Here is a 13,482-nt window from a genome sequence, read left to right on the forward strand (position 1 = left end):
TTCTTGGTTTTACAGAGAAAAAGAAACAGATCCAGCCCTCTGGAATCAGCTCCCCCCAGAGATTCGTACTGCCCCCACCCTCCTCGCCTTCTGCAAGAATCTTAAGACTCATTTATGCCGCCAGGCCTGGGGCCATTAGATCTTTGCCCCCAGCCTAATTAATGTGTTGAGAGACAGTTGATTGAATGGAATGACTTATTTTTATGGGTTTGGGCTATTTTAGATTTTAAATTTAATTAATTGGATCTAAAATGCTATACAGTGATACCTCATCTTACAAACCCCTCGTCAGACAAACTTTTCGAGATACAAACCTGGGGTTTAAGATTTTTTTGCCTCTTCTTCCAAACTATTTTCACCTTACAAACCCAAGCCACCGCCACTGGGATGCCCCGCCTCCGGACTTCTGTTGCCAGCGAAGTGCCCATTATTGTGCTGCTGGGATTTCCCTGAGGCTCCCCTCCATGGGAAGCACTACCTCTGGACTTCCACATTTTTGCGATGCTGCAGGGGAATCCCAGCAGTGCAAAAACGGGCACTTTGCTGGCAACAGAAGTCCAGAGGTGGGGTTTCCCACCGAGGGGAGCCTCAGCGAAATCACAGCATCACAAAAACATGGAAGTCTGGAGGTGGGGTTTTGAGGACTTCCTTGTTTTTGCGATGCTGCAATTTCACTGAGGCTCCCCTCGCTGGGAAACCCCACCTCCGGACTTCCGTTGCCAGCGAAGCACCCATTTTTGCGCTGCTGAGATTCCCTGCTGGGATTCCCCTGCAGCATCACAAAAACACGGAAGTCCAGAGGTGGGGTTTCCCATGGAGGGGAGCCTCAGGGGAATCCCAGCAGTGCAAAAACGGGCGCTTCGGCTGGCAAAAGGGGTGAGTTTTGGGCTTGCACGCATTAATCACTTTTCCATTGATTCCTATGGGAAACATTGTTTTGTCTTACAAACTTTTTACCGTACAAACCTCGTCCCGGAACCAATTAAGTTCGTCAGGCGAGGTATCACTGTATATTGTTTTATTATATGTTGTCCTCAGGGAGGGGCAGCATAAAAGTCCAATTAACAAATAATAAATAAATAAATACTCTCAACCCAGGAACATGATTGATTTGACGCTCTGCCTTTCCTCTCCCGCCCTCCAGGTGGCAGCACGCCTCCAGGCATCACTGCACCAGCCGTGCCTAGCATCCCCTCCCCTATCGGGGTGAACGGTTTCACTGGCCTCCCGCCGCAAGCCAATGGACAACCTGCCGCAGAAGCCGTCTTTGCCAACGGCATCCATCCTTACCCAGGTAAGACGAAATTTCTGCATGCGCAGAAGCAAGAAATCAACCAAATCTCACACACAGAGCATCCCTTCATGAGATTTTGCTTCCTGAATATGTACACATGTGCGTGCACATGCACGAGAACAGAAGCTGCGCACGAAGTGCAACTTTTGCTACTGATGCACTGTCCTCATCCATTCTGATAGGAACCCATTCAATGAAAGGCTGCAAAAACTTTTACTACCACGCTGTGGGTGTGGCTGATTTTGTGGGTGTGGCTTTGGCAGCCATGTGACCAGGTGGAAGTGGCTTGATAATCATGTGACCGGGAGTGGCTTAAAGGTCATGTGACTGGCTTAAAGGTGGCCAACTTGACATCACTCACGTCTAGGGATAGGGTGCCTGGCCTCTCCTCGACTCAAAGAGATACAATTTCCCTCTCCGTTCACTATTCCTGAACATCCAGAATATACTATTTAATTCCATGTATAAATGCCATATGTGTACATACATATTACACACAGGAACACAAAAATGTACATTATCTACTATCAAGAATTGTCCTAAAAAATGCGAGTTCCAGGTGTATTTATAAATGAAGAGGCAACAACCACTGTGCTCTCTGAAACGCATAAAATTTATTAAAAACTACTAAAATTAACTAATCTTTTGTTAGTCCTCTATAATGTTGTCAGAGTGTTAAAATCCCCATTGAAGACAGTTGATTTTATTTAATGCTGCACAATTTGCTCATTGCCCTACTATATAAACTGTATGTGTATACACACACACACACACACACACACACACATATATATGCACACACAGCTCTTCTCAAATTATACACATTCAACCACATTTACTGCAATAGGAAAAACATGCCCAGAGCCCAGAAGGGAAAAGAAAGGGGGGGGGAGTCAAAATTTTTCTACCGGTTCTACGTACCTGACTGTACCCCTAGGAGTCCATCAATGAACCCAATACAGTAGTACCTCTAGATACGAGTTTAATTCATTCCAGAAGGGAGCTTATATGTCGAACGACTTGTATCTGGAACAAATGGCTTTAGACTTTGTTTTTCCCCTCCGAGATAACCAGAAGCAAGGATTCTTGCGCCACCTAGTGGACGCTCGGCTCGTATCCCGAATTTGAGCTCAGGTCTGGAACAGAAATTTCTCTCCCCTCGTGGCTCGTAACTTGGAATACTCACATGTGGAGCAGCTCGTATCTAGAGGTACTACTGTACTGACCATAAGGCAAGACCAGAAACTATGAATGGAAACTAACCAAAGAGAGAACAAGCAACCTAGAACTACGGAAGAATTTCCTAACAGTTAGAGCAATCAACCAATGGAAGAACTTGCCTTCAGAAGTTGTGGATGAGGCATCATGGGAGGCTTTCAAAAAGAAGCTGGACAGTCATTTATCTCAAATAGCATAGGTTTGCTCCTTGGGTTGGACTAGATAACCTCCAAGGTTTTTCTGTTCTTCCATTAATTAAACAATGGGTCTACTTGCCTTCAGAAGTTGTGGATGCTTCTTAAAGAGTGTGCAGAACTCTTGAGTTATCAAGGACATTGTTCTGTCGGGCTCTCTGGTCGACTCCTCCCAAAAATTCACAGGTAGAAATTTCAGACACACACACGTTTGAAAATTCAAAACAATGTTCTTTATAAGGAAAATTCACTTAACTTAAGCCCTCTTTTGGTATAGCAAAGAGCACTCGTCTCCAAACAAACTGGTAATTTGTACAAGTCCCTTATCAGTTCTGTGATACTTAGCTTGCAGCTGTGAGGCAATTCACAGTCCTTCTTCTTTCACAAAGTGAAACACACTTTGCTCTGGTTTAGTTTCAAAGTGGGGAAAAATCAGCACACAAAAGGTCAAAGTCAGTAAAGCAGTCACGAAAAACAACGATCAGATAATCCTCCACAATGGCCAAACCCACAGGCTGCTCTTTATAGCAGCCTCACTAATGACCACAGCCCCACCCAACCACATGTGGCCTCATTTTCTTTGATAATAATCTCTCAGTTGTTGTTGCCTATGCATCGCTCTCCGCATGCGGGGCTGTATCATTAACTCTTGTTCTGAATCCAAGGAGGAGCTAGATAATTAACCTCCTTCTGACCTGTCTGCCACACTCTCCTCCTCCCTGTCATTCATGTCTTCTTGGTCAGAGGAGCCTTCATCATCAGATTCCACCAGGGGCAAAACAGGCCTGCAGCATGTGGATGTCTCCCCCACATCCACAGTCCTTGGGGCAGAAGCTGGGCCAGAGCTAACCACAACAGACATGAATAGAGAAAATGTGGGATTCCAGCAGATATACAGGAGATATGAGTAATTATTCAGTCATACAATATATATACATTAAAGTTTATAAAATAGTGTTTAGAAATAGCACAGCTAAGTTAAAAAGTCTGGACATACACATTCAAATCAGTCAATAACTCTTGATACAATAATAATATTACAAGCCTGTCTTGGTCTTACATATTAGAATAGAATAGAATAGAATTTTATTGGCCAAGTGTGATTGGACACACAAGGAATTTGTCTTGGTGCATATGCTCTCAACGTACATAAAATAAAATATACATTTGTCAAGAATCATGTGGTACAACACTTAATGATTGTCATAGGGGTCAAATAAGCAATGAAGAAGCAATATTAATAAAAATCTTAGGATATACGCAACAAGTTATAGTCATACAGTCAACATGGGAGGAAATGGGTGATAGGAATGATGAGAAAAACTAGTAGAATAGAAGTGCAGATTTAGTAGAAAGCTTGCAAACCCATCAAAACTAACACAGAGCTTACTACATTAGTCACAGTGAATCAGCAGAAAGAACAGAGAGAGCAGAGAGAAAGAATCATGCTATCTGGCTCCCCCTTATGGTAATTTGCAATACTACCTCTTAAAGCTATTGTACTTCAATACAAACAGACATTCATTGTTAGCTCGATTATGTATTGCCAACCCAGCTGTCTTGTACATAGTACAGTAGTACCTCTAGATACGAGTTTAATTCGTTTCAGAATGGAGCTCGTATGTCTATAAGCTCATATCTGGAACAAATGGCTTTAGACTTTGTTTTTCCCCGTGGAGATAACCAGAAGCCAGGATTCTTGCGCCACCTAGTGGAAGCTCGGCTCGTATCCCGAATTTGAGCTCGGGTCTGGAACAGAAATTTCGCTCCCATCGTGGCTCGTATCATGGAATACTCGCATGTGGAGCAGCTCATATCTAGAGGTACTACTGTACTAACAGTGGAGGTCTTTAAAACGAAAGGTTGGATAACCATTGTCTGAAATGGCAAAGCACGGTCCGAGCAGGGGGTTGGAGTAGATGACCTCCAAGGCCCTTTACAACTCTATGTTCCCTTTTTTACGGCCCTTCCGTCAAGCCAGGATCCTTGTCAACGCAGCCGAGAGCTTTCCACTCCCCCTAAGCCAAGAATGCCAGCTCAGCGCATTCTTTTGGTTATTGTAGTTATTGTTGTGTCTGAATGCCTAATTAATTGCAACAGTAAATGCACACTCTTTTAATCACTGCATCAGCTGTCTTAATCAATCTTCATAATACAGAATCGGTAGTATGGCACCCATGAATTTTAATCTACATAAATTGTGGGGAAACCGCTCACAAGCTTGTTGTACCAAATGATATAATTATGGATATAGATTGGGGAAAATGATTTAAATTGGATTGGGGAAGAAATTGACCGGGGGGCTGGGACTCTGTGTTATATATTTATTTGTTTTAATCCTGACCTTGCAAACCCTGTATTTAAAATGATAGTCATGGTCTCTGCACACACACATACACACACTACCCCAGTTGTTGTGGCCTCTCGCAATATTGTAGTGCTAAATATTCTCATTGTATTGCTTTGTTGGGTTCATAGCTGGAAAAATAGAAAGTTAAAAATCTGTATGAAGTAGAGAGATTCCAGGAAGGGCTGGACTAAGTCTTGTTAGACTTTTGTTTAATTTTTGTATTTTAACTTTATTCTGAATAAAATAAAATGATAGAAAAAGGGAATTTTGCAAATTATAAGTGGATGCTGGGTTCCACTTGGAATGAGTTCCATTGCTAAGACTGAAAAGTTTGAAGTCTTTGGACCGAGCAGATCTCAAAAAAGAAAATTATGGTGGAAATTGAAGTAGAATAGAATACTGTAGAATAGAATAGAATATATGGAATGGAATAGAATATTAGAAGTGCGATAGGATGGGGTGGGATGGAATAAAGAATGGAATGGAATGGAATAAAGAATAGAATGGAATAAATAATGGAATGGAATAAAAATAGAATGGAATAAATAATGGAATGGAATAAAGAATAGAATGGAATAAAGAATGGAATGGAATAAAGAATAAGAATGGAATGGAATGGAATAAAGGATGGAATGGAATAAAGGATGGAATGGAATGAGGAATAGAATGGAATGGAATAAAGAAAGAATGGAATGGAATAAAGAATAGAATGGAATGAAGAATAAGAATGGAATGGAATAAAGGATGGAATGGAATAAAGGATGGAATGGAATGGAATAAAGAATAAGAATGGAATAAAGAATGGAATAAAGAATGGAATGGAATAAAGGATGGAATGGAATAAAAGATGGAATGAAATGGAATAAAGAATAAGAATGGAATGGAATAAAGGATGGAATGGAATAAAGAATAGAAAGGAATGGAATAAAGAATGGAATGGAATGGAATAAAGAATGGGATGGAATGGAATGGAATAAAGGATGGAATGGAATAAAGAATGGAATTGAATAAAGAATAGAAAGGAATTGAATAAAGAATGGAATGGAATAAAGAATGGAATTGAATAAAGAATAGAAAGGAATTGAATAAAGAATGGAATGGAATAAAGAATGGGATGGAATGGAATGGAATAAAGAATGGAATGGAATAAAGAATGGAATTGAATAAAGAATATAATGGAATGGATAGGAATGGGATAAAGAATGCAACGCAATAGAATGCAATGCAATAGAATGCAACACAATAGAATGCAATGCAACAGAATGCAACGCAATGCAACAGAAAATAAATCATTTTTCACACTTACGACCATTGCAGCCTCCCCATGGTCACCTGATCAGATTCATTTAACAACCGCAGTGATCTACTTAACACACCGTGGCAAGAAAGGTCATCAAACTCAACTGAACCCATCTCATTTAGCAACAGAAATTCTGCACTCGGCTTTGGTCATAATTCGAGGACCCCATTAATTGGCAATGGGGGAAATGGAATGGAATAAAGGATGGAATGGAATGGAATAAAGAATAAGAATGGAATGGAATGGAATAAAGGATGGAATGGAATAAAGGATGGAATGGAATAAAAGATGGAATGAAATGGAATAAAGAATAAGAATGGAATGGAATAAAGGATGGAATGGAATAAAGAATGGGATGGAATAAAGAATGGGATGGAATAAAGAATGGAATTGAATAAAGAATGGAATGGAATGGAATGGAATAAAGGATGGAATGGAATAAAGGATGGGATGGAATGGAATGGAATAAAGAATAAGAATGGAATGGAATAAAGGATGGAATGGAATAAAGGATGGAATGGAATAAAGAATAAGAATGGAATGGAATAAAGGATGGAATGGAATAAAGAATGGAATGGAATAAAGAATAGAAAGGAATGGAATAAAGAATGGAATGGAATGGAATAAAGAATGGGATGGAATGGAATGGAATAAAGAATGGAATGGAATAAAGAATGGAATTGAATAAAGAATATAATGGAATGGATAGGAATGGGATAAAGAATGCAACGCAATAGAATGCAATGCAATAGAATGCAACACAATAGAATGCAATGCAACAGAATGCAACGCAATGCAACAGAAAATAAATCATTTTTCACACTTACGACCATTGCAGCCTCCCCATGGTCACCTGATCAGATTCATTTAACAACTGCAGTGATCTACTTAACACACCGTGGCAAGAAAGGTCATCAAACTCAACTGAACCCATCTCATTTAGCAACAGAAATTCTGCACTCGGCTTTGGTCATAATTCGAGGACCCCATTAATTGACAATGGGGGAAATTATCGATAGAAGAGAAAAATATCAAAAGTGCAGTTAATATTGTAGCAAGAGGAAATCAGTGTTTTGCCGAAGGTACATTAATAGAATGAAACAGATTTTAAACATAGAATTTTTAGCAGGCCATTATTATTATTATTGTTTTTAACAATATTTCTAAACTTTATATTCTTTTAAAATGTACCGAGCTGTCTTCGAACAGGAAAACAGCTGCCAGCATTTTCTATAGTTTCTTATGAAGAGCACCAAATAATTTCTTTCACGAAAGAAGGGCAAATTAAGTTACGAGCTTATGTATCAACGTCAAAAAATGAGCTGCATATTTTAAAATGCGACGGGAGATTTTTAACTGGATGCAGATTTTATTTTATTTTATTTTTATGATTATCATTTTGCATGCCACATCCTAACTCTGGGTTTCTCCTCGCATAAGATTATAACGTGTAGATTTGTCAAACTTATTGTAATGTATCATTTGTCATTCAACTCCTGCTGGTTAAAATTGCCAATTACTGTGCCATAATCTTATTTTAATGCTGATTTATTTCAACATATTTTTTTTTTTAGCTTTCAGACGGACGTGCGATATTATAATATGTAGATTTATATCAACGTCATTTCAGAATTATTTCTTGTCAAACTTGCAGCGATTGAAAAGCTGCTCTTTATTAATAACTTCCCATTTTCCCCCTCTACTTTTCTCGCTTCTTTTTCTGATTACGTTTCTACACTGTCGCCAAGTTCGACTATGGATCCACAAATGTAATAAATAAAACTCACAACCACCTTCCCAAAAATGTGTATATAAATGTGAAAAGTTCTCGGAGAGAGTCACTAAATACAGGTAGACATTTACTGATGGTTTGAAGTTACAATACCACTTGAAATAGTGACTTATGATCATTTTTTAACACTTACGACCACACAGTCATATGATTTACATTCGGATGCTATACCACTGACTCACATTTATGATAGTTGTGATTTTGGGAAATCATTGTGTCACCTTCTGGCAAGCAAGCTCCATTGGAGAACCCAGATTCACTGAAGAAAATTCTCAAAAATATTATTCACATTTATTTATTTATTTATTTATTTATTTATTTATTTATTTATTTATTTATTTATTTATTTATTTATTTATTTATTTATTTATTTATTTGATTTGTATGCCGCTAACAACAATGATAAAAAACAACATGAACAATCCAATTAATAAAAACAACTAAAAAACCCTTATTATATAAAACCAAGCATACAGACAAACATACCATGCATAACTTGTAATGGCCTAGGGGGAAGGAATATCTCAACTCCCCCATGCCTGGTGGCATAAGTGAGTCTTGAGTAGTTTACGAAAGACAGGGAGGGTGGGGGCAGTTCTAATCTCCGGGGGGAGTTGGTTCCAGAGGGCCAGGGCCGCCACAGAAAAGGCTCTTCCCCTGGAGCCCGCCAAATGACATTGTTTAGTCGACGGGACCCGGAAAAGGCCAACTCTGTGGGACCTTATCGGTAGCTGGGATTCGTGCGGTAGCAGGCGTTTCTGGAGGTAATCTGGTCCAATGCCATGAAGGGCTTTAAAGGTCATGGCCAACACTTTGAATTGTGACTGGAAACTGATCGGCAGCCAATGCAGGCCACGGAGTGTTGAAGAAACGTGGGTGAATATAGGAAGCCCCACGACGGCTCTCGCAGCTGCGTTCTGCATGATCTGAAGTTTCCGAACACTTTTCACATATAAAACAACAGACAGCGGTGCAATTCAGAAAGAGCAATAAACAACAATATAAACATACCAATAGAGAAGAAAAGAGAAGAAAGAAGAAGGGAAAAAAGAAAACAAAAAGAGAGAAAGAGAAAAAGAAAGAGAAGAAAAAGGAGAGAATCAAAACGGTTACATGACATGCCGTTATCTTCTCATTTACATTTCTGATCAAAAGTCTTAACGAATTTCCGACAGTGAGAATAATCAACTAATGGAACAGAAGTTGCCTGCGGAAGTTTTTATTTTGTTTGTTTATTTTGTTTATTAAATGTGTATAGGATAGTAGTTTGTATAAACATAACACAAGTAAAAAGAGTAACAATAAAAGAGGACAATAGGACAGGGATGGTAGGCACAATGGTGCGCTTGTGCAAGCCCCTTACAGACCCCTTAGAAACAGGGAGAGGTCAACTGTAGACAATCTAAGGTTAAAGTTTTTGGGGTTTGGGGAAGAAACCACAGTCAGGTAGTCCATTCCAGGCACTGATCACTCTATTGCTGAAGTCGTATTTTCTGAAGTTGAGTTTAGAGCAGTTTACATTTAGTTTGAATCTATTAAGTCCTGATGCATTGCTGCGGTTGAAGGGGAAGCAGTCATTAACAGGAAGGACATTTTGGTATATGATTTTATGAACTACATTTTCATCAGATCCAAGGGGACCTAGTTACAAATTGTCTAATCTCAGTATTTTAAGTCTGGTGGAATTAGGTACAGTGGTACGTCTTCTTAAGAACTTAATTTGTTCCTTGACCAGGTTCTTAAGTAGAAAAGTTCTTAAGTAGAAGCAATTTTTCCCATCGGAATCAATGTCAAAGCAAATAATGCATGCAAACCCATTAGGAAAGAAATGAAAGCTTGGAATTTGGGTGGGAGGAGGAGGAGGAGGAGGAAGAGGAGGAGGAAGAGGAGGAAGAGGAGGAAGAGGAGGAAGAGGAGGAAGAGGAGGAAGAGGAGGAGGAAGACAGTCGCTGCTGAAGGAAGAAAGTGAGGTGAGGGGAATCAAAAAAATCCAAAACTTTAAGACTTAAAAAAAAAAGCATATCAGCAGCATATAAAGAAAGCTACTATAAGCTTTTCTATAGATGGTACATTCCACCGGCAAGACTAGCGAAGATTTATCCAACATTACGAGATACATGCTGGAAATGCAAAAAGGAAAAGGGCACCTTTTTTCACATGTGGTGGTCATGCTCCAAAATACAAAAAACTTGGCAAACAATTCATAGTTGGCTTATAGAAATTACCAAAGAAGAAATGGAATACACCCCAGAAGGTATGTTACTAGGAATTTGGAAGAGACATTATTCTAAACAAACACTTCTTCTCATAACCCATATAAATACGGCAACTAGAATAGCGATAGCGCAAATGTGGAAAAACGAACAGATTCCAACAGAAAATTTAATAATAGATAAGGTATATACATGTGTGGAAATGGATGAAATTACAAATTCAATGAAGGGAAATAAAATTAATAAAATTAAATTAATGAACCGAAACGAACATGGTACAAATGGCATGAATGGATTCAAAAGAGAACCTAAAAATAATACAATACAAAGTATCAGTACAAACAAAACAAATAATATATACCTTGCAAATGTCATTCTTTTTTATTACTATATGGAAAAAGTAACATATTAATGAAACAAATAAATAAATGTACAATGTGTAATATTGAATGAACGATTCAAAAGGATTAAGGATACACACAAAAGGTAACAAAGCTGGATTACGATCTGTAAAAAATGATTAAACTATGTGATAAATATTTGTGAAAACAATAAAGAAACGTTGAAAAAAATAAAAGAGGGACTCCGAGGAGGCGTCCAGAGAAAAGAAAACCAAAGCCTCCTTAAGCGCCACCGAAAGGCTCCTCTGGCAGCCCAGAAAAGCCCGACATTGCCAGGATTAAAGGGGGAATGGCAGGAAACTGGCCGGGCCTTCATGCTGTTCTCAAATTTCCTGGGAAATTTTTCCAGGCTCAGGTTCTTAAGTAGAAAATGGTTCTTAAGTAGAGGCAAAAAAAATCTTGAACACCCAGTTCTTATCTAGAAAAGTTCTTAAGCAGAGGCGTTCTTAAGTAGAGATACCACTGTATTTTGTTGCGAGAGGAAGAGTGAAGGACACTTCTTGTGAAATATTTCTGGACTCTCTCGATTGTATTAATGTCTGATGTGCAATGCGGGTTCCAAACAGGTGAGCTGTATTCCAGAATTGGTCTAACAAATGTTTTGTATTGGTCTAACGAATCTCTTCCCCGGAGATATTGGCAATGTCTTTAAACCTCCTCTTTTGTTTTCTCTCTTGTGTCTTTACAGCACAAAGTCCAACCACGGCCGATCCTTTACAGCAAGCATATGCCGGAGTACAGCAATACGCAGGTCGTTAGTATTAACACTTTCCCCCAATAACCCTTTCACTTTCACTTCCTGGGAAAGGGGGCTTAGAAAAGTCACATTCATGGTTCATTTCATTTCATGCACATCCATTGTATCTCAGCAGGGCCAAGGGGCAACATCTGTGCTGTGTCTTAGGAGACTTTCGTTTATTGATTGATTTATTCGATTTTTTTTAATGCCACCCTTCTCCTCAGACTCATTAATATACTGCCTACACAGCATTAATATACTGCCATAATGTACATTTCTCCAATTCTTTGCTTTTTCCGTGGGTCAGGCACACATGCACAGAAATACACCGCAAATAATGTACAGTGGTACCTCATGATACAAACTTAATTGGTTCCAGGAGGAGGTTCGTCAGGTGAAAAGTTCGTAAGATGAAACAATGTTTCCCATAGGAATCAATGTAAAAGCAAATAATGCTTGCAAATCCTTCAGGAAAATCCCAAACTTTAGAAGGGAGGCGAACAGAGGGCAGGGAGGAGCAGCTAAAGGGGGCGGGTGGAAGAAGCAAGGCTAGGCTAAAGGGTGAGTGGGAAGGAAGGAAGGCAAGGGGGCGCCCCTCCCTTTTCTTTCTTCAAAAGACACCCTTTCAGTGTCTCTGCAGGCACGCTGTTCTCCTACTTTTGTTAATGCAAAGTCTTTCCACCTCCAAGCTGCCCCTACCTTTTCTTTCTTCAAAAAAAGGGGGGTGAAGAAACCCCTTCATCCCAGCAGCAGCGGCTTGGGTTCATAAGGTGAAAATAGTTAGGAAGAAGAGGCAAAAAAATCTTAAACACCGGGTTCATATCTTGAAAAGTTTGTTAGAAGAGGCGTTCGTAAGATGAGGTACCACTGTATATCATTTGTACTGTTTACTGGGAGTCCTCAGAGAGGGGCAGCTTAAAAGTCCAATTAATAAAACAAATCAATAAATAAATTGCTGGGAGGCTGAGGCAGATTTTTCCCCTTGTTTTCCTATCCCAAAACTAAGGTGATTTTACTCTGGTGCATCTTATACTCCGAAATTGCATTAAGAAATTGTGCCTGGATGTAGAAGCCAAGAGTTCGCTCGTGCAGTTAGGACCTGCCACAATTTCACAAGGATACAGTAGAAAACATTCACAACAGACGAATCTCAACCTCCTTCTACCCCTAACAAGTCCAGCTTGTGGCTTCAACCAATTAGTTTGCTTCCTGTGGTGCAATGGACAATCATTAGTTCTTGCTGTGCCGGGGTTTTTTGGCAGAGGGGAGGGAAATCCGGAGATGTAAATTTTAAAACCTGCATTGGTTGGTGTTTCGTTCCCTTAATTGCGTGTTCGGCTTGACAGATCGGTCGTGTTGAGATGTTTGATTCTAAAGGTCTGCAGCTCTTAATTAAAGTCCAAGTATGCAAATGGACACTTGCTTACTTTTCCTTGCTCCTGCTGAGACCCTCATAGGTTCATTATTTTGGATTCTGTTTGAGATCAAAAGAGCTTTTCCGCTTGCTGTTGGCCATTCGGGCGTCTCTGCTATTCAGATCATGTGAGGCAATGAGATTTAATTGGGTCCCAATTGGTTGAGACTCTAGAAAGAGTGCAGGGAAGAGCAACAGAGATGACGAGGGGACGGGAGGCTGAAATACAAGGGTTATCTGGGAAGTAGGGTTACAAGGCCCGGAGCTCTTGCAGGAATGTTTGTGGGGGAAGTTGGTATAACTATTGTGTAGAGCAGTGTTTCCCAACCTTGGCAACTTGAAGAGATTTGGACTTCAACTCCCAGAATTCCCCAGCCAGCATTCGCTGGCTGGGGAATTCTGGGAGTTGAAGTCCAGATCTCTTCAAGTTGCCAAGGTTGGGAAACACTGGTGTAGAGGGAAGCCAGCGGAAGAGAACAAGCAGTGCCAATGGTCAGTAGATCATCGACTGATATTGTGGTGAAGGTTAGAGATGAGCGTCCTCATTCCGTTTCCCTCCAAGGGTGC

General features: G+C 39.8%; 1 protein-coding gene across 1 annotated transcript in view; it reads left to right on the forward strand.

The window, feature by feature from the left end:
• The window catches only part of CELF4 (CUGBP Elav-like family member 4), a 794,292-nt gene that overhangs the window by 694,746 nt on the left and 86,064 nt on the right, over positions 1-13,482 (forward strand). Inside the window, exons 8-9 of the mRNA XM_070743645.1 lie at positions 1,145-1,294; positions 11,451-11,513. Of these exons, the coding sequence (XP_070599746.1) occupies positions 1,145-1,294; positions 11,451-11,513 (213 nt within the window). The remainder of the gene's footprint in view (positions 1-1,144; positions 1,295-11,450; positions 11,514-13,482) is intronic.

This window comes from Erythrolamprus reginae, chromosome 2 (genome assembly GCF_031021105.1).
Source record: "Erythrolamprus reginae isolate rEryReg1 chromosome 2, rEryReg1.hap1, whole genome shotgun sequence".
Taxonomy (NCBI): domain Eukaryota; kingdom Metazoa; phylum Chordata; class Lepidosauria; order Squamata; family Dipsadidae; genus Erythrolamprus; species Erythrolamprus reginae.